Genomic DNA, 20,116 nt, shown 5'->3' on the forward strand with positions numbered 1-20,116 from the left:
CCTAGAGATGGGCACACTGTTCACAATACTCAACAAATTAAATCCACTTTTAGTCTTCCCAATTTCCTTTCATTGTCTGCATTTTCAATACTTTCACTGTAGAAACAATGACTTTTGCACAGATATGAAATATTCAAATTATTTCATGATCCACCCCACCTGAATACATAATGTAATTTCCCTAGAGATCAATTTTAAATGATTTTTTTCCCTGTTTCAGTATCTGAGATCATGCAGAATGCCAACAACGATTTTATATTTTACTAAGGCATAAGATGGAATAACCATTATTTCTTTCTTAAGAAATATTTCATATAACCCTGCTCCCTAAAGTAAAAACAGAATTTAAAAAATGCAATGAATTTCTAAAATCTGAAACTATGCATTTCATAGAGCAATTTGAGTTTATCGTTCTTTTATAAGGATGTTGACAGCATGCTTCCTCTTCTGATTTAGAGGTTCACACATATCCCTTGAAGAGTTGAGACAATGGCCCAAGGGATTAGAGTTAAAAACTTGTCAATGGGAAGGGAAGCAGTAAATAGTTGTCCAATTGGCCCACAAGGACATTTATCCACTGGGTCAACAAGTGTTTGGATATTTGAATCTTTACAGATGTGATTCTGCAGTGATTCCAAACTATCACGATCAGGAAGTCACTGCTTTTAGCAATCATGTGGTGATTACATCAAATTCTGAATGTTTCTGACTAAGTGCAATATATTCCTTTACAGTCTCAACTATATCAAATTATTTCCAAACTACCAGGAAGATTGGACATCCACATGTAACAGGTCATGGTCATGCAGAGACCCTCAATGACTATCTATTACATCACCAGAGGAATTCTCCCATTTGCAATTGACCTTTTAACTACATCTTATCAAACTTATCCTCTCCAGATCAAACTTCAGTTTGTATTCTTGTAAGATCAAGGAAAGGCTAATGGAAAAACCACAGTCCTAGGCATGCATAGTAAGAGGCCACTGTGAAAATATCATGGCCCTCCATAACTTTTCCATGAAAACAGACCTTAAAACAAATACCTATTGAAATTCTAAAGTATTCTCTAATTTGAACTTATCCACTGTTTATGTTACTTTTCTTTGGAATGGAGAATTCTCAAAGAAATTGTTTGGCAAGATGAATTAATCATTCAGTAGAGTTTCAAGGAATGGGTGGCCCATTTAGCAGTAGAAGCAAAATTAAATTTTATCTGAAAAGGGGTGTAGTGGATAAAGCACTGGCCTTGGAGTCAAGAGTACCTGGGTTCAAATCCGGTCTCAGACACTTAATAATTACCTAGCTGTGTGGCCTTGGGCAAGCCACTTAACCCCATTTGCCTTGCAAAAACCTAAAAAAAAATTTTTTATCTGAAAAAGTCCTTTCAAAAGTTGTTTGGTTTTTTTTTTAGGTTTTAACAAGGCAAATAGAGTTAAGTGGCCACACAGCTAGGTAATTATTAAGTGTCTGAGGCCAGATTTGAACTCAGGTCCTCCTGACTCCAGGGTCAGTGCTCTAACCACTGAGCAATCTAGCTGCCCCTAAAAGTTGTTTTGGAAATAAATTTTATTAAAAAAAAAAGCTAATTGCAATATACCTGCAAGGACATTCGTCAAATCCACCATTTTCCATAAAACAACAGAAAAATAAACCATTTTAAAAATAATTAGCCTACACTTAAAGTGGTCTGAAAGTTTAAAAAGATGACTTTCCATTCCTCAGAGGGAACATGCTGGGTATTACGTCCATTTTACACCTCATATGTGAGCATTTTTATCAAATTCTCCTTAAAAATCAGAATGGAACTAGTAGTGTAGTAGATAAGGGTTTTTTTGTGTATATACATTATATATTACACATTATATATATATATATATATATATATATATATATATATATATATATATCTGATTTTAAAAAAACAAAAAGAACAACAAGGTAATATTTACAATTGACCTACAAATATATTAGTCAAGTATGCTACCAGTCATGACTATTGAAAAGCAAATGATTTTAACAGTAGTTTAGCAATTAAATTTGATCAGTCTGAGAATTTAAAAAAAATCAATCTTTAAATAGGAGCTTGTCCAATTCTCCAGCCACTTTCTAACTCATGTGTGAAGATTTTATAAATATTCTCTTTCAAAATCAGAATCCAACTGATGGTGCTGTGGACAGAATTCAGGGCCTTGAAACATGAAGAGTTGTGTTCCCAATCCCAACTCAAAAACTTGTTAGTCCTCTGACCTAAGGAAGTCCCCAGAACTCTGCTTGCCTCAGTTTATCTGTAAAATGGTCAAAATTATGGTACTAAAACCTAGGATTTCTTATGAGGATAAAATGAGAGAATATTTATTTTCACAATAGGTGATATAAAAGTGCTGGTTAATTGTTTTTATTTTGATGATTTCCTCCCTACTCTGTTGTTCTTAAACTATTATCCTTTTTCCTTATTATCCCTTATTTCCCATTTCACTACATGAATGTTCATTCCTGAACATTGTCTTTCTGTGCCTCAGCTCTTGTTTGTAAACTAGATTCTAGGTTCTATCATAGCTGACCAAGGTGCATCTAAGGTGATACAGTGGATAGAGAGCACCAGTCCTGGAGTCAGGAGGACCTGGGTTCAAACCCAGCCTCAGACACTTGAAACTAATTAGCTATTTTTCTTGGCCAAGTCACAGGAGCTCTATCAGCAAGTACCTCACCATTTATATGTGGAACCATCGACTACAGAAATGGCGAAGTTCTGAGTGCTATGGACAAATGTACTTATCTTGACATTGTCCTTTCTAAGGAGGTACACATTGACAAAGGGGTCGACGTTCAACTGACAGAGCTGCCTCAGTGTTTGGGAAGCTTCAAAAGAAAGTATAGAAGAGAAGAGGTACTAGACTGACCATCAGACTGAACATCTACAGAGCCATTGTGCTGACCTCATTAAATGTCTGTGAAACTGGACAGTCTACCAGGCCCATGTCAGGAAGCTGAATCGTTTCCATTTAAACTGTCTTAGGAAGATTGTGACAAACACCTCGCAGAAGATGCTACAAACAAATCCTGTCTCAAGCTAAACTGCCTGGCATTCCCACATTACTACAGAGAGGCCAACTACGACTGGCTGGGCACAATGTTAAAATGTCAGGTGTAAGCATGCCAAAAAAAATATTTTATGGGGAACTCACACAGAGCAAGGGTTCAGAAGGGGGTCGAAGAAGTGATACTGAGACACCCTGAAGGTGTCATTGAAGAACTTAATAACTGAATGTTCAGCATGGGAGCTTCTGGCATGAGACCACCCAGCATGGCATGCCCTCAGTAGAAAGGGGTCTGTGCTGTACGAGGAGGCAGAATTGAAGCCACTCAAAAGAAACGTGACAACCCTAAGTTTAGAGTAGCCACCCCAGGTGGTCACGTGGACTATTTATGTCCAACTTGTGGTAGATCATTCCAAGCTCTTGTTGGTTTGACCAGCCACAACGGGATATGCTGTAATTTGTCTCAAACATAGTGATGTCATTTTAGTCTTCTTTGATAACGAAAGACAATAACCAAGGGTGACACTGTTCTCTACGGTGTTACTTCTACCATATTCATAAAGAATATATTCTTTCTCCCCAAACTTCCCAGCTGCTCATATTTTTAATGTTTTATCTAAAGCATATCTCCCAAAAGTCCAGGCTCAGAAATGGAATCCTATGCCTCTTCATAAAATCCCACACATTCCTACTCCTGACATACACACATACAATCTGTGGCAAACTCCTCTTGATTTTTTCCTTTCTGCCTTCTTTCACATCTATGTTTCTCTCTCAACACTGTCAACTGTCTTGGTTCAGACCCTTGTCTAGCTCATGCTGAGATATTGTTAAGAGCCTGATGCTTGGTCCAGCTGCCCTGGTCCTATCATTCCTCTAGTTGGCAAACTCTTTCCAAAGCTCTCATCTGATGTAATCTCCTACTCAACAGTAGCTCAGAAACAAAAAGATTAAATATAAAACTCTATCTAGGATAAAGCACCAGCCCTGGAGTCAGGAGTACCTGAGTTCAAATTCAGTCTCAGACACTTAATAATTACCTAGCTGTGTGGCCTTGGGTAAGCCATTTAACCCCATTTTTCTTGCAAACAAAACCTCTATCTAGAGCTCTTAAAGCACTGAATCACCAACCTTTCTTCTGCTGTGCCAATCATCTTTCACCCTATTCCTACCATATATGCTACAGTTTAGTGATACCTTTCTCTTCTGGGAACAGGATGGTCCATTTCTAGGCTCAGTGATTTTCCCTTGCCATCCCTGTTACCTAGAATGGTCTCTTTGGTTGCCCGGATGCATCATCTAGAGATCACCTTCTCCAATAAGCTTCTACTAGTTCTACTTAAAATTAATGGGCTAGGGGCAGCTGTATGGCAGAGTCAGGAGAAACTGAGTTCAAATCCAGAATCAGACAATTGATAGTTTTTAGTTTTTTGACATTGGACGAGTGAATAAACTTGTCCACCAAAGAAACAACAACAACAAAAATTGCCTAATCTCTCCTGAGTAGCTCCAATTGATCTTGTCCATACTGAGTTTCTACAACACTGTTGGACTGTTTTCTTTCCCCAAAACACAAGGAGATCCATGGCTGCACGCAAAGTTCCTTGCATCTATTTCTAAGTTTGGTGCTTTGCACAGGGCCTGGAATATCATAGGTACTTAGATGTTTGCTGATCTGAAGAAAGCCTAGGAAAGAGTTCAGATGGGATAATCTAAACCCCTTTTGTACTTTCAGAAGAAGTTCCTGCCCCCAAATTCAAAATAATGCCTACTTTTAGCATCATCAATTGACTCCTGGAGCTGAATAGGCCATGGAATCCAACTCCCTCATATTGCAGATGAAGAAACTAAAATCAGAGGTTTAGTGACAGGCCCAAGAAGGTCCTGCTATGAAATAACTGAAAAGAAAATCCTAAAGCGGGACTTCACGTGCCCAAAGGTAACACAGGATTGATTACAACACACAGAAACCTCTTGTAATCGGGGCTCTCATCCAGCTGCCTCCACCTCACTCACCTCCACAGCAGGTCTTCAGGTCTTCTTCCTGCAGCATCCATGGAGCTTCCTTTTGTTCAAAATAAGAGATCACATCTTGTTTGCTAACTGGAAGTCCTGGGAAGAAGAATCAATTACGAATGAAGATGAAAAGAAACTTGCAATTTTCTAAGGGGTTGTCAATGTAATCTTGCTGCATTTTGGGAACTTCTCCATTTTCTTAATACTTAGGAGTCTGTTATCTGCCTTACATGTGTGTAATTAACCCCAAATAGGAAGTGTTGTTCTGAAAAATGGCCAAACCCTCTGCCCCCAACTCATCCTGTCAAGTACCAAAGGGTTACTGCACAAGATCATCCTCAAGTCATAGAAACAGGAACCTTGATGATTTGGCTTTTCCCCTATTGTCTATCCTGAGTCTCACTCAATCATAGAGAAATCTGTTTACTGTTCTTCTGGGGAGTTTTTGCCTCTTTAGTTGAGATTCCACTGCTAGCAAACTCAAGGAATATTCCATTTCTATTTCTTGTCTCTCATTTCTGGCAATTCTTGGAGAACCTAAGAAAGAACCACAGGGTGGTCCCTAGGAATCCTGAAGGACAGTCTCTGAGAATTAATTTGCTGAGTTCTGAGAAGAGGTAAGAAAGAACATCATGGAAGATTGGAATCAGGAAATTTGGTTGTGGTGAACCTTCTTCAGAGTGATGGACTCATCACACTTTTACCATTATTAAGAAATTAGAGGAAGCAGATAGTGCAGTAGAGATTTCTGGGTCTCACGTCAGGTATTCCAAAGCCTAAATCCACCTATAGTTAGTTACTAGCTGTGTGTCCTTAACCTCCATTGACCTCAATTTCCTTAATTATAAAATGGAGATAATATTACCAAACTTGAAAGGTTAAAATCAGGATAAAATGACATATAGTAAAGAAACCACATGGCATATCAGCTGGCCAAAACCAGATAAAAACAAATGCTTTTTTCCCTTTCTTTCATGACCCATCATCTGTCCTAGATTTCAAAGTCAATATGAAGAAATATTAGGGACAAATTTGCTCTGAGCTATACATTCATGCATGTTGAAAAGGAAAGTATTCCAAATAATAGACCCATACAACAGAGTCAAGGTTGAAATAAAAAGTTCCCTGAAGAGTTTTCAGGGATTTGGTAGGGAAAAAATCAGGTCCAAGGAGAAAATAAACTGAACTATCGAACTATCTCTAAGATTGTCTACGCATCAGAGATACTTCCAAAATGATTTGATCTTTGACCTGAAGCTTCCTAGAACTGGTCAGAGCGAGCTTCAGGAGGAACAAGGCAAGAATCTCAGGTTCCTGCCCAAAAATGCAAAGATATTTTTAGGAAAACCATCCTTAGGAAGGACCCAGGAACTTGGCCACAAGAGACCAGCACTATTCTCTCTAAATTGATCAGTGTTCTAAATCAGAAGGGAATGAAGACATTCCCTTTGATTGCAGACTCCGGGCTACCAGGGAAAGCATCCTCACCCACAGAGAGCAGGTTCCGGGCATTCTCTAGCATGACCTTCTTGTATAACTTCTTCTGATGAGGGTTCAAGAGCCTCCATTCCTGCCAGGTGAAGTCCACAGCCACATCCTTGAATGACACCAACTCCTAGACCATCAAAAGTCATCAAATGGAGAGCTGAAAGACTCCTCAGAACTAAAGAGTCCAGCCCTCATCAATTCTAGGAGGAAAGTGAAGCACAGAAAGGGATTTGTCCAGAGGTCAGACCCCATATGAGGGGCAAAGCCACCTCTAGAACTCAAAGTCATTAAGAAACTGATGGGATTTTGAAATAAGCATTTTATATGTTCAGTGAGAATAAAGCTGAGAAATGTCTTCCATTGAAAGTTGTCTCCCTGTGGCATCAGATCACAAGGTTGTATTCTATCTGTGAGGTGAATGGAAGTAAAAGGGGAAGGGTGATGGGAAATTTCTTCCTCATAAGATCATAAAGGGGATGTAGTTTGGGACAGTGGTGGTTTAAGTCAGAAAGATAAAGGAAAATCACCCATGTGTGCTAAAATTTTGTAGAAGCTCTCTTTGTGGTGGGAAAGGTACAGAAATGTCAGGGATGCCTATCCCTTGGGAAGGACAGGACAAGTTGTAGTATAAGAAATGTGATGGAACATGGCTGTGCTGTGTGAAGTGAAGAGCTCTAAGATTTTAGAAAAACATGGGAAGACTTGCAGGAATATAAAGAAGGAAATGAGCAGAACCAAGATAACATTGGATACAGTAACAATACTGTTTGAAAAATGACCTTGACCAAATATAATTTTTCTATTATAAATACCCAAGATAGTAGAAATGACTTATGAATAAAGATGATATCTGTTAGCAGAGAATGAAGAAATAAAAAGAAAGATGTTTACAATAACTGTATCCAAACATCTTGAAGAGTAATTTAGAACAGAAGCCCAACTGGTTAAAAATTGTGCATATCCGTTGATCTAGGAATATTACTGCTGGGTCTATTGCCTAAGGACATTCAAGAAAGGGGAAAAGCTCTGTTTGTACAAAAAAATTTACAGCATCTCCTTTTTGTAGTGGCTGAGAATTAGGAAAGAAGCAGATACCCATCAACTGGGGAATGGAAAAATTACTGTAGTACATGAATGTACCACATGTGACAGACTATTACTGTGCTATAAGAAATGACAAACAGGATGACATGGATAAAAATGAATAAAATGGAAATATTTTTCATGATTGAACATATATAGCCCTTATTAAGATTGCTTATCATTTCTGAGGGTAGTGAGGAGGGACAGGCATGAATAGCCTATAAGAACTGAAAACTTTAAAAGAATTTAAAAATTGCTTCAAGATATCATTTAAGTGGGGAAGCTAGGTGGCGCAGTGTAGAGAGCACGAGCCCTGTTGTCATGAATACCTGAGTTCAAATCTGGCCTCAGACACTTAGTAATAATTACCTAGTTGTGTGGCCTTGGGCAAGCCACTTAACCCCATTGCCTTGAAAAAAAATGAAAAATAAAAAAAAAGTCATTTAGGGACATATATTTTCAAAAAAGAGATTATAAAAAAAGTCCTGAGAAGTATTGTGTGACCAGAGGCACAAGGACAGAGCAACATCCAGAGCGAAATTATCTACTCGAGGCCAAGACCATAAAGGACAGGAGCTGTTTCTTGCCCTCTGGGCTCTGTCTGTGAAGGGTTTTTTCCCCCGTGGACCTTCAGTTGATACTAACAGAACTTGGTCAAAGAAACCAGAAAGAAGTGGGGATGGTGGGGGGCAGGGAGAGAGTGTGTGTGTGTGTGTGTGTTTTTCAATGTCTGCCTTTATGTATGAGAGAGAGCCCCTATGCTAGGCAGACAGAGAGAGGAAAGACTGCATCTCCAGGAAACAATTATTCATGAGTGAAGTGGTCCTTGAAAGTTAGTTACAATATGGGAGAAATTAAAAACAAACAGGCAGGGCACCAATTTTGAGTGTGGGGTCTCAGTGCTCAAGACCCCAAGGCCCAAATGTATCAGTTTAAACCACAGAAGAGTGCAGGGCAGTGTGGCGACTCCTGCATTCTATTTCATGATTACTTTTTTGGTAAAGGATCAATAAGGAAGGCATTGCCAAATGTCCTAGACCATTCCCTATGTCTATAGAAAAGGATTGGTTTGTTCCCCTTGGTCTAGTCTGGGGTCAGACTGTACTCACCTGAGGTTGGGTGCTGAGGCTCCCTGGGGCCATTCCCTCTGTATCCAGGCTCCCTAGGTAGGCAGTAAAATAATCAAAGTGATTCCTTTTGCTCAAGTTCTTCTACCTTGGTCTTGGTCTTTCCATACATTGCGGTCCTGCCACCCCCATACATTGTGGTCAGAAATGAAAACCAAAATTCTTACTACCAGAGTTCACACCGACGCAAGGTTTAATTCTCTGCCTTTTGAGACTGGGAAAGCTCCTCTCTTCTAAGTACTAAAAAAAAAAAAAAAAAAAACCCAAACCAAAATCCAGTCCACCCCACCAAGTCTGAGACCCAGGCTAACCACCTTTGTGTTCCTACTCTGGTGATCATTATTGCTGAACCTTTATATTAAAACTGTTCTAACTTATTTTCTACTTTGGGGTCTGGATTTGACTCAGTACCCACTTGGACCAGGCCTTGGGCCTCTGCAGGCTTAAATGGAAGGTAGAAGGATTTCAGAAAGAGAGAGGCCTTTCCTTCTCTCCCAAAAGACTAACCAACAGGGATACATAAAGGGCCAGGTCCCCTAGACTCTCAGCTTTGAGATGCCAACCTACAAAAGGGAGCTAGGCAGGCAGCAGGGAGGATCAGGTTGGGCAATGATGATCTAAAAAGGAAGACTACTTCCCTCCCTCCTTTTATTCCTCCCCTTCTTGCGCCTCCTCTGCCCATCCTCCTACAGACCCACATAGCACAAAAGGCAGGAAATCCCAGTTGGGATATGACCAGGCAGAGCTTCACTGACTTCTGGGTCAGGGTTCTCCCTCCAACTGCTCCTCTGCCTTCCCCACATCTCTCTCCCCAGCTAAAGTATATCTGGACCACAGACTAGATAGGAGTCAAGCCAAGTAAGTCTGAGGCTGGCAAAGCTCTGGAATGGAGCCTCCAGGAAATGAGCAGGGGAAGCCTGAGGTCAGAAGACAAAAATCTAGGCTGTAATTCATGCTCATACCTTGGAGAGAAATTGAGACTTAGGTAAAGGGGAGCAGGAGGAAAATCTGGGAGAGAAGACATTCTAAAACAGCTTGTGCCTTGGAATTCAGGGATTGACAGAAGGCTCCAAGTGGACCCTGAGTCTGGGAAGGCAGGAGGATTGTGTCCTGAAGTTTAACAAGGAAACAGGGAGGCCTGCTGAGACCTCTGGGAGAACCTAGGCTAGGAAACTGGAGATAGGGAGACACATGTATAGGGTCTGATGGGGACGCAGTCCAAGAGCCACGGGTTCAGATGAGGAGCTGGAGAATAGTAAAGTATAGAGGACTGGAGCAGAGTGTGATCCATAATCCAGGCTGGACCTTAGCTCGTGCCTGTTCCCCTGGGAATCTTGCTCCAAGAATGCTCCCTAGCAGTTCTCCATGAACCCTAGATGATTTATGCAATGCCAGATAAGGATCCTGAGAACAGAGGGAGTTTCCAAAGCACATGGAAATGGCTATGTGACTTGGGGAGCAGAGTTATCATTCCTTGTGGCCTTTTGAGCAACAAAAAAACTCATCTGTGTCTTTATTCAGCACCCCGTGAAGCCCTGCCAATGAAGCAGGCCATCAGTGGCAGAAAAGGGCATTGGTTACTATGTGCAAGGTGGGGTCCTAGGGAGGGGAAGGCAAGACTCTTGGATTCTCCAAGGGGGAGGGGTTGGAAGGCAGGACAAATGAATTTCTAACCAAAAGGTGAGGACAGGGAACCAGGCCACCTGAGTCCTGATAGGAAGGTTATAATCAAACCTCCTGGATTCTTAAGGGCAAAGTTTCAAGTCTGGGAAAGTAGGACCTAATTCAAAAAAGGGTTGGTGAGCCAGGAAGTCTGGAAAGGATTAGACTCTGGAACAGAATTAGGGGCATGGGGAAAGGTGGTCTCATCCTGTAGCCTGGCTTGAGAGGAAGGGTTGCTCCAGGCAGACCTGGAGGACTCTCACCATAAGGTTAGGTTAAGGAGAATCACAACAATGGTAAAAGGAGCCAGCAAAAACCAGGAAACATGGCTAAGAGAAGAAAAATGTATTTGAGCTTCAGGGAAAGCAGAGCATTCTCAGTTTCCCCCAGCCTCCTCTGGGAGGGTCTTCCTAGTCCCAGAAGCACCACATACTGCAGCCTCTGAAGTCCCAGATCCTCTAATCACAGCCAAGGGCCAGGACTCCAGAACCCTGACCTCCTCTCCTACCTAAGCCCTGCTCTTCATCGCCTGAAATTCCTTTCCCACTGCAATGATCTCTTTTTCTAGAAGACATGGCATCTACAAATCTCAGTTAAATCAAAAGGTAAATGAGAACTAATTTCTTCCATTGTTTAGAAGTGAAGGTGTGAGCTTATGACACCATGTTCTTCCATTCCTATTATAAGTATGGTCCATTTCTCAATATCAGTAATATGAAGCACAGAGATGATCCCAGGCATCATGACCAACTCATGTCAGTCACTCAAGAATTCAGACAGAATAATTGATAAGACTAAGATGAGGAAAGATAGAGACAAATTGATAGACAAGTTTTTCAGTCACAAACTGGAAATTCTGCATATCAAAGGAGATTTATCATTTTGAATAATATTTTATCTTTCCTATTATAAATAAAAAAAATTAACATCCTTGGCTTTTAAATTCCGAATTCAAACTTATTTCCTTAACCCCTTCCCTTCCAACTTCCCTGAAACAGTAAACATTTTTACAGCCTACACATAGGCAATCCTGCAATACATATTTCCATTGTAAGTCATGTTTTGAAAGAAGACACAGGAGAGAGAGAGAGAGAGAAAGAGAGATCATGAAAACAATCTACCATCAGCCTCCCATCAGTTCCGTCTCTGACAACAGATATTTTTCATCATTATTCCTTAGTTCTTGTCTCGGAGCTTCATAATACCAAGGATCGATGTCACTCACAAGTGAACTCAGTACAGTATTGCAGTTACTGTATACAATGTTTTCTCAGACTTTCTACCTTCACTTTGCATCAGTTCATGGAAGCCTTTTCAGGTGTTTGCTGAAATTATTTTGCTCATCACTTCTTACAGTAAATTGATGTTCCATTGTACTCATAAACCACAACTTGTTTAGTCATCCATCAACTGATGACTAGCCCCTTCATCTCCTGTAATGAATATTTTGTAAATATAGGTCTCTTCTCCCTTTTAGAACAGATTTAATTGTGCCATTTCTAGAAAGATATGCACAATTTTAAGTTCCAAATTGCTCTCCAGAATAGTTAGATCAGTTCAAAACTCTTCATTTCCCCACATCTTCTCCAATAGATATCTTTCCTTTTTTTGTCATATTAGCCAATCTGATAGGTGTGAGGTGGTATCTTAGAGTTGTTCTAATTTGCATCTCTCTAATCAAAAGTCATTTAGAGAGCATTGTTCACAAGACTGTAGAGAACTTTGATTCTTCATCTGAAAACTGCCTGTTGACATCCATTGACCATTTATCAGTGGGGGAATGACCTGCATTGTTGTGGATTTGATTCAGTTCCCCACACATTTGAGTGTTTTGTTTTTTAACTTCAGCTGAAGCATAAATGAGCATCACCAAGAGCACAATGTACACAGTAACAGTTACATTGTGTGATGATCAACTATGATAGGCTTAGCTCTTCACAGCAATACAATAAGCCAATACAATTCTAATAGACTCATGATGGAAAATGCTATTTCTACCCAGAGAATGGATTATGTAGTCTGAATACAGGTCAAAGTACATTATTGTGCTTTTGCTGGTGCTTTTTTTTCTTTCTCATGATTTTTCCCTTTCGTTCTAATTCTTCTTTCACAACATGACTGCTGTGGAAACATAATTGATATGATGTTCATGTATTATCCATATCAGACTTCTTGTGTTAGGAAGAAGAAAGGGGAGGGTAGAGAGAAAAATTCACAACTCAAAATCTTAGAAAAGCGAATACTGAAAGCTATTTTACATGTAATTGGAAAAGGTAACATGCCATTTATTGGAAAAATATTTTAATTGCTATAGGACTGCGAATTCATGTAAAACCATTTTACTTCATTAACAAAACTTAACCACAACAGTGAATGTCAGTTCAGTTATTCCAAACTTTATTTCTCTAAAGAGGTTTACCAATCATGCTTTTATATTTTGTCTCAAAATATCAACTTTCTTTTCATTCCTTCCTAGCCTTTAGTAATTTAATAAAGAAAAGGCAATGATCTGGGGCATGTCTCTGTGTGTTTGTAAATTACATGCACCATCAGGTCCATTCATTCATATTCTTACTCATCACAATTTTCTTACTGAAACATCAAAAATACTGATAAACTAAATCTTCTTAGATGAAGTCTATACATTTCATTAGGTTTTGACATTATTGTTGTATTATACTTACTATTACTATCATGCTATTTGGCTTTATTATTACTATTGTTAGGATTTCTAGTAACAAAAGTAGATTGCTTGATATATTTCCATTTTTGTTGGTGCAGTTTCTCTTTCACTCTAGAAATTTATTGTTATATAATGCTGATGCTATGATTTTGCTTACATTTTAAAAGACCTTTCAATTCCTTGAGAAATATTTTCTTAAACCTTTTTTTATATATCAGTTTTTCCCTTTTTTGAAATACTTGTTTTACTATCGATTATTTTAATTGTTTTCCTTATGTAGACTTGTTTTTATATTCCCACCATGTTTATAAATTGGCAATAGTCTCTTATTTTGTGAAAATAATCACTGTAATCTCTTTAAAAGGATTTTGTCAAAAATTTTGCATCAATCTTGAGCTTTAGTTAGTTTTTGACTTTTGCCACCAGATTTGAGCAGTTCTCACACTGCAATACTCATAGGTTTTTTAATGACTCAATTTATTTTATCTTTGAACACTCAGAATTCTCCAATCAATATCTTACATGACAGTATGACATCATATGACATTTGTGATGTAATCTGAATTCAACATTTCTTCCATGGTCTGATATTTTTTCTTCAAAGACACAATTCTGAAATTGAGATCCAACAAAGAAATTTCTCATAAAAAATTTTGAGTACCTAATACCCTATGTTAGAAAAATTACATTTCTGAACTGAAGGTCAGAGGAAACTTCGGATTTCTAAATTTCTCTTCATTTTCCTCATGCTGAGTTTTAAATTCCATTCATGACAAAAAAATTATGTCAGCGTAATTCTTTTTCACTGCAATTATATTTCTTTTCTAATTAGACATTCCTAGCTCAAAAATCCACTTCTGATAGGAAAATCTGAATTCTCAAAATGATTTCTTAAATGAAATTTTGAGTTTCTCCCAGCAAACCTGTAGGAAATTCACGTCTCTGAAAGGAGGGTCTATCAAAGTGTTTGATTTACAAAATTCTGGTCTGTTTTCACCTTCTGCCATCGAGTTCCACAGATGAAGGTGCTTTATGAGGTCATAATGTATTTATGTCACAAAGCAAATTCAAATTCAAAATCTAATCTAACATTCTATGTTTCCAAAACTGATACAAAAATTAAAATTTAATCCTTTCATTTCCTGAATGAAATTATATGTTCTTAAATATCTCCAAATTTAAAATTCTATTTGGGGAGAATAAGGTCATATGAAATCTTTTGATGTCTCCATTTGTTTTATCTTTGAACATTCTGAGTTGTCCAGTCAATATGACATGACGTTACACCGTCATATCGCAACTATCATGTAGCAAACACTCAAAATTGTTGCCATGGTTTGATATGCATTCTGAAAAGCCCCTTTTCTGAAATGAAATCTGAGTTTCATAAAACAATTTCTTAAAGTAAATGATGGGTTTCTACAACCCTATAGTTGATAAATGTCAGAACATTGCAATTTCTAGATTTGCTTTCATTTTCCTCCTCGTGAATTTTTAATTCCATTCAAGATTTAACATTAGATCAGTATAATGCTTTGTCATGAACTATTACTGTTCAAATCAGAGATTCCCTGCTCAGATATCCACTTCTGATAGGAAAATCTGAATGTGGTAAATGATTTTATAAATGAAATTTTTTGTTTCTTTGAGAAAACTTGTATTAAATATATGTCTCTGCAAGGAAGGTCTCCCAAAGTGTTTTCTTTAGAAATTTCTGGTCTGTTTCGGCATCCTGCCTTTGAGTTCCACATATGAAGGTACTTTATGAGGTCATCATACATTTATGACATCACAATGAAAATTCAAATTCAAAACCAAATCTGACATTCTATGGTCAAAAAACTGATACAGAAAATTATCATTATTCAGTCTATTTCCTGAATCAAACAGGGTGTTCCTAAATGTCTTCCATTTAAAAACTATCTTTGCTGAAATTAAGCTTAAACCAAAACTTTTAATAACTCAGTTTATTTTGTCCTTGAACAGTTCTCCAGTCAGTATCTGACATGACATTAATATATCATATTGCACTTGCAATGTAGAATCTTAATTCAAACTTTCTGTCCTATCTGATCTGCTTTTTTTTTAAAGATTTTATTTTGAGTTTTACAATTTTCCCCTAATCTTGCTTCCCTCCCCCCACCCCCCCTCTGAAAGCATTGTCAGTCTTTACATTGTTTCCATGGTATACATTGATCTAAGCTGAATGTGATGAGAAATATTCTTAAGGAAGAAACTTAAAGGATAAGAGACAGCAAAATTATATAATCGGTTTTTTCCCCCCCGAAATTAAAGGGAATAGTCTTTGGTCTTTGCTCAAACTCCACAATTCTTTCTCTGGATACAAATATATTCTCTATCACAGACAGCCCCAAAATTGTCCCTGATTTTTGCACTGATGGAATGAGCGAGTCCATCAAGGTTGATCACCACCCCCATGTTGCTGTTAGGGTGTACAATGTTTATTGTTCAGCATCAGTTCCTACAAATCCTTCTAGGCTTCCTGAAATTCCAATCCCTCCTGGTTTCAAATAGAACAATAGTGTTCCATCACATACATGTAAAAGTTTATTAAGCCATTCCCCAAATGAAGGATATTCACTTAATTTCCAATTCTTTGCTACCACAAACAGGGCTGCTATGAATATTTTTGTACAAATGATGTTTTTACCCTTTTCCATCATCTCTTCAGGGTACAGACCCAGTATTGGTATTGCTGGGTCAAAGCATATACATTTTTATTGCCCTTTGGGCTTAATTCCAAATTTCTCTCCAGAAAGGCTGGATGAGTTCATAGATTCACCAACAATGTATTAGTGTCCCAGATCTCCCATATCTGTTCCAACATGGATTGTCCCTTCTGGTCATATTGGCCAGCCTGAGAGGTGTGAGGTGGTACCTCAGAGATGCTTTAATTTGTATTTCTCTAATAAGTAATGATTTAGAGCAATTTTTCATCTGACTGTGGATTGCTCTGATTAGTTCATCTGTAAATTGCCTTTGCATATCCTTTGACCATTTGTCAATTAAGGGATGGTTTGTGTTTTTGAAAATTTGACTCAGTTCTCTGTAGAGTTTAGAAATGAGTCCTTTGTCTGAAAAACTGGTTGTACGATTTTTTTTCCAATTTACTCCATTTTTTTATCTTGGTTAGTGGTTTTGTCTGTGCAAAAGCTTTTTAATTTAATTTAACCAAAATGATCTAGCTTGTGTTTAATGATGTTCTCTATCTCTTCCTTGGTCATAAACTGCTTCCCTTTCCATAGATCTGACAGGTAGACTAGTCCTTGATCTTCTAGTTTGCTTATAGTATTGTTTTTTATGTCTAAGTCCTGAATCTATTTTGATCTTATCTTGGTGTTGGTCTAATCCAAGTTTCTACTATACTAACTTCCAATTTTTGCAAGTTTTTATCCCAATACCTGGACTCTTTGGGTTATCAAACAACAGATTACTTACTCTAATCATTTCCTGCTATTGCACCTAGTCTATTCCACTCATCAGCCTCTGTATTTCTTAGCCAATACCAGGCAGTTTTGAGGACTGATGCTTTATAATATAATTTTAGATCAGGTAGGGCTAAGCCCCCTTGTTTTGCACTTTTTTTCATAAAGTCCCCGGAAATTCTTGCCTTTTTATTTCTCCATACGAATTTACTTACACTTTTTGTAAGAGGTAAGTAATTCTTTGGACTTTGGATGGACGGGGCACTACTTAGCTCGGCCTAGCCATGGGCAGCGGACGTGGGATTTCACTCGTGTGAGGAGTTTTGGGGCAGTTTTCCCAGGCCCCCTGCCTTGGGCTCGCGCTTCCCAGCTCTCGCGGCTTCAGTCCATGTCCTGCGCCCCCCCCCCCCCCGGGCCCTGCCGGGAGCCCCCGCACGTGCTGGGGCCCGGCTTTCCTCGGGGGGCTCCTCCCCGGACCCCCCCCCCCCCGCCTCAGGGCCCGCATTCCCAGAGGCCTCTGCGGCCCCCGCGGCGCCCCGCCCCCCGCTGGGGCCCCTGCGGGCGGCGGGCGGCGGAGGTCGGGGGCTCCGAGGCCGCAGCTTCCCTCCGGGGCGGCCTGTCCTTCCTCTCGGGGCCCTGCCGCGGAATCCTCGCTCCCACGGGCGGGGACGCCGCATGGCCGCCCGCTTCCGGACGCTCCCGCGTGGGGAAGGAGAGCCCCGCCCCCCAAGCAGCCCCACTCACGCGCCGGAAGGAAGTCCGGGGCAGCTGGCCGGACGTCCCGCCCTTTTCCATGACGTAACCTCTGGCCTCGGACCTTCTGCTCTCCGAGCATCCCTCGCTCCGCCGTCTCGGCCGCGCGTTGGCGCCTCTCGGCTCCGAGGGGTTCGTTCTCCGCCGCCGCCCCCGGTGGGCTCGGGCCGGGGTGAGTGGGGGCCGCCTGGAGGGGGCCGGGGAGGAGCCGCGGCCTGGGGCCCGGCCCGGCCTGCGGCACTGCGCGGGAGGACGGAAGCTGCGAGTGCGACTGCGCCTGCGTCCTGTGGTGCCGCGCCCCGCCCCGTCGGAGCGGAAGCTCCCATTGGTCCGCCAAGGGGGCGGGGCTGGGCCTGAGCGCCAATCGGGGGGCGTCGCTGCCACGGCTGGTCCCACCCCCGCTCCTTCTGCCCCTCCCCCCAGCCTGGGGCCTCCGGAAGCAACTGTTGTGGGGGGGGCACGGGCATGCGTTCCGGGGTCGGGCCACGCCGCCCCCTCCTCCTAGAAGCTGGGGCCACCCCCGAGCCCCCCCACTAGTACACTGTCGGTGCCTACTAAGTGTGTGCTGGCCCCGTGACGTCACGGGGGGCCCCTGGCATGGGGGACAGCGCCGGAAGCCACGGGAGGGCAGCCTGGGGCTGGGGGCCCGGGCGAACCCGGAGTCTGCGGGGGGAGCAGGAGGGTCGCGTGGCCCCTCCTCTGCGGAGGCAAACCCTTGGTAGAGCCCTCAGTGGGCTGGTTCCTCACCTGGGCGGGGGGCACCTCGCTGCGGGCCACACGTGGTGGCACCCCTCGCGTTGAGCAGCCCATTAATGAAGAGTGTGGCCTTGGGGGCAGTAGATAGGCCCCATGGACCTGGATTGAGTGAACTTCCAGGGGAAGCTTCGTTTCTGGGTAAAGGAAGGAGAGGGAAGGTCTTGGAGTGACCGGGTCTGGGGGGGGGGGAGCATTCCAAGCACCCCACTTCAGCTCAGGAGCCCCAGGAAAGAGGAGAAGGCCCCGTGCGTTTGCCATCGTGGCCAAGCTGTGGAACAAAAGAAAATTACCATCCATTACGAAATTTCTTTTAAATCTAGTGTTGTAGCCTTAATGCATTGAAATATTGGAACATCTTTCCTCGTGATTAAAAAATTGGATTTAGGGACACTGGAAAAAAGTCTGAACTAATAAGAAATGGGGTAAAGATTTCATTTGAAAAATTCCCACAAAACCAGCATTGTAAATAAAAATAATTTTGAATGCCAAAAAACCTCTTGGTTAGTTGTGCTCACTGTTGCAAAGAATGATGACAGAGTTCAGGATTCTATTTTCAATGCTGTCATGGTTGAATGCCCTTCAGTAGCCCCATTAGCATATTTGTGTACTTCTGAAAATTCCCTACATTATCCGTTATTAAGTTGGCGTCACATTTTTGGTTTAACACTGATAGTTCTTTAGTCTTTCATTAATACCCATCAGGCATACAATGTGGACATTTGGAAGCTTCTTTCATCACTCTTTCCATCTAGAACTTAAGAAGCTTTCTCTGAATCAGGGAAAATTTGAGAGCTTGCAGGGAAAACTTTAATTTTGCTGTGCGGTTAAGGTTGAATCCCATTAGTTCCCTGTCATCTAAAAGAAATGTTACAGTGATCCTTGAAGTAAAAGACAAAATAGACTTTTTAAGAAGGATAATCATCAAAGAGTTATACTGTAATAACAGAAAACAGAAATTTCCATTTGTGATCATCTCATTCTGGGGTCATTCCTTTCCCCTCTCCTACTATTAAAGAACAGTCATCATTGCTTCCTAGAACCTTCACTTTTCACTCAAAGAATGCTCAACATTCCTTTTATTGAAAGAAGCATCATTTGGGAAAAGAAACCTGAGAGTATTACTTAGATATAACATGCAGAGGAAAGACAGATAATGTGCCAGTGCTTAGAACAATGAATCAATATTGAAAACAAATGGATTATAGTCCCCAAATCTCCCATCAATTATATTGGAGACTTTGGGAAAACTGTTTCATCCCCCCTGGAGCACAAAGACTTTTTTTGGGTAATGGGAATTAGGCCTTTAAAGTCTCTAGTGTTCCTTCACAGGATAGAAGTCCAGTGACATTGAATATGTCCTTGATAATAAACGGGGTGCAGTGCTCAAGAGCAGTCCCACTCTCTCCTGTGTGGAGGTTTCAGAATTGTACAGATCATGTCATTGGTGTAGGTCCAGGAAAAAATATAGTTTCTACTAACATATGGCAGCACCTTCTCTGACATTTATAGAATCTGAGAGAACTGACAAGTTAAGGGTCTGTGCCAAGGGCATACATCTAATTTGTGACAAAGGTAGCTTTTTAAATTTGGGCCTCCTGACTCCAAGGCCCAGTCTATATTCATTGCATCATACTACGTCTCAGGAGCCTGATGAAATCTCAGAAAGTGTCTGGGGCAGTCTTACTCACCTGTGGATACTTTGAGAATTCGAGTCAAGTCCCCATCTGGACAGACAGCTGAAGTGCATTTGTCCTAGGCCCTGTAGCTGTAGTTGGGGATGTACCCTGGTCAGACAACCACTGCTGGGAGCTCTCCAAGGCACCTTAGTCAATGTAGTAGAGAGGTAGAATCCAGGGTAAGATCAGGTAAGGGTAGGGTTTTTGTCCATCTCCTCTACAACAAACATGATGGTCAGTGCTCCTTGGTCATTTTTGTACAGCAACCTAAAGTAGAGAGAAAAAGAAATGGTTGACAAAGCCTTTGAAAAGAATTCTTTTAAAGGAGGAGGATTTTTTCACACATGAGGTTCAAATGTATGAACTCATTTTGAGTGTATTAATA

General features: G+C 40.9%; 1 protein-coding gene across 1 annotated transcript in view; it reads right to left on the bottom strand.

The window, feature by feature from the left end:
* LOC141497221 (uncharacterized) overlaps positions 1-17,663 on the bottom strand; it is a 42,641-nt gene extending 24,978 nt beyond the window's left edge. The window contains 4 exon segments of the mRNA XM_074199869.1: positions 5,058-5,153; positions 6,546-6,672; positions 8,738-8,790; positions 17,364-17,663. Coding sequence (XP_074055970.1) covers positions 5,058-5,153; positions 6,546-6,672; positions 8,738-8,790; positions 17,364-17,625 — 538 coding nt within the window. The 5' untranslated portion in view covers positions 17,626-17,663.
* Between the last annotated feature and the right edge of the window lie 2,453 nt (positions 17,664-20,116).

The sequence above is a fragment of the Macrotis lagotis genome, chromosome X (assembly GCF_037893015.1).
Source record: "Macrotis lagotis isolate mMagLag1 chromosome X, bilby.v1.9.chrom.fasta, whole genome shotgun sequence".
Taxonomy (NCBI): Eukaryota; Metazoa; Chordata; class Mammalia; order Peramelemorphia; family Peramelidae; genus Macrotis; species Macrotis lagotis.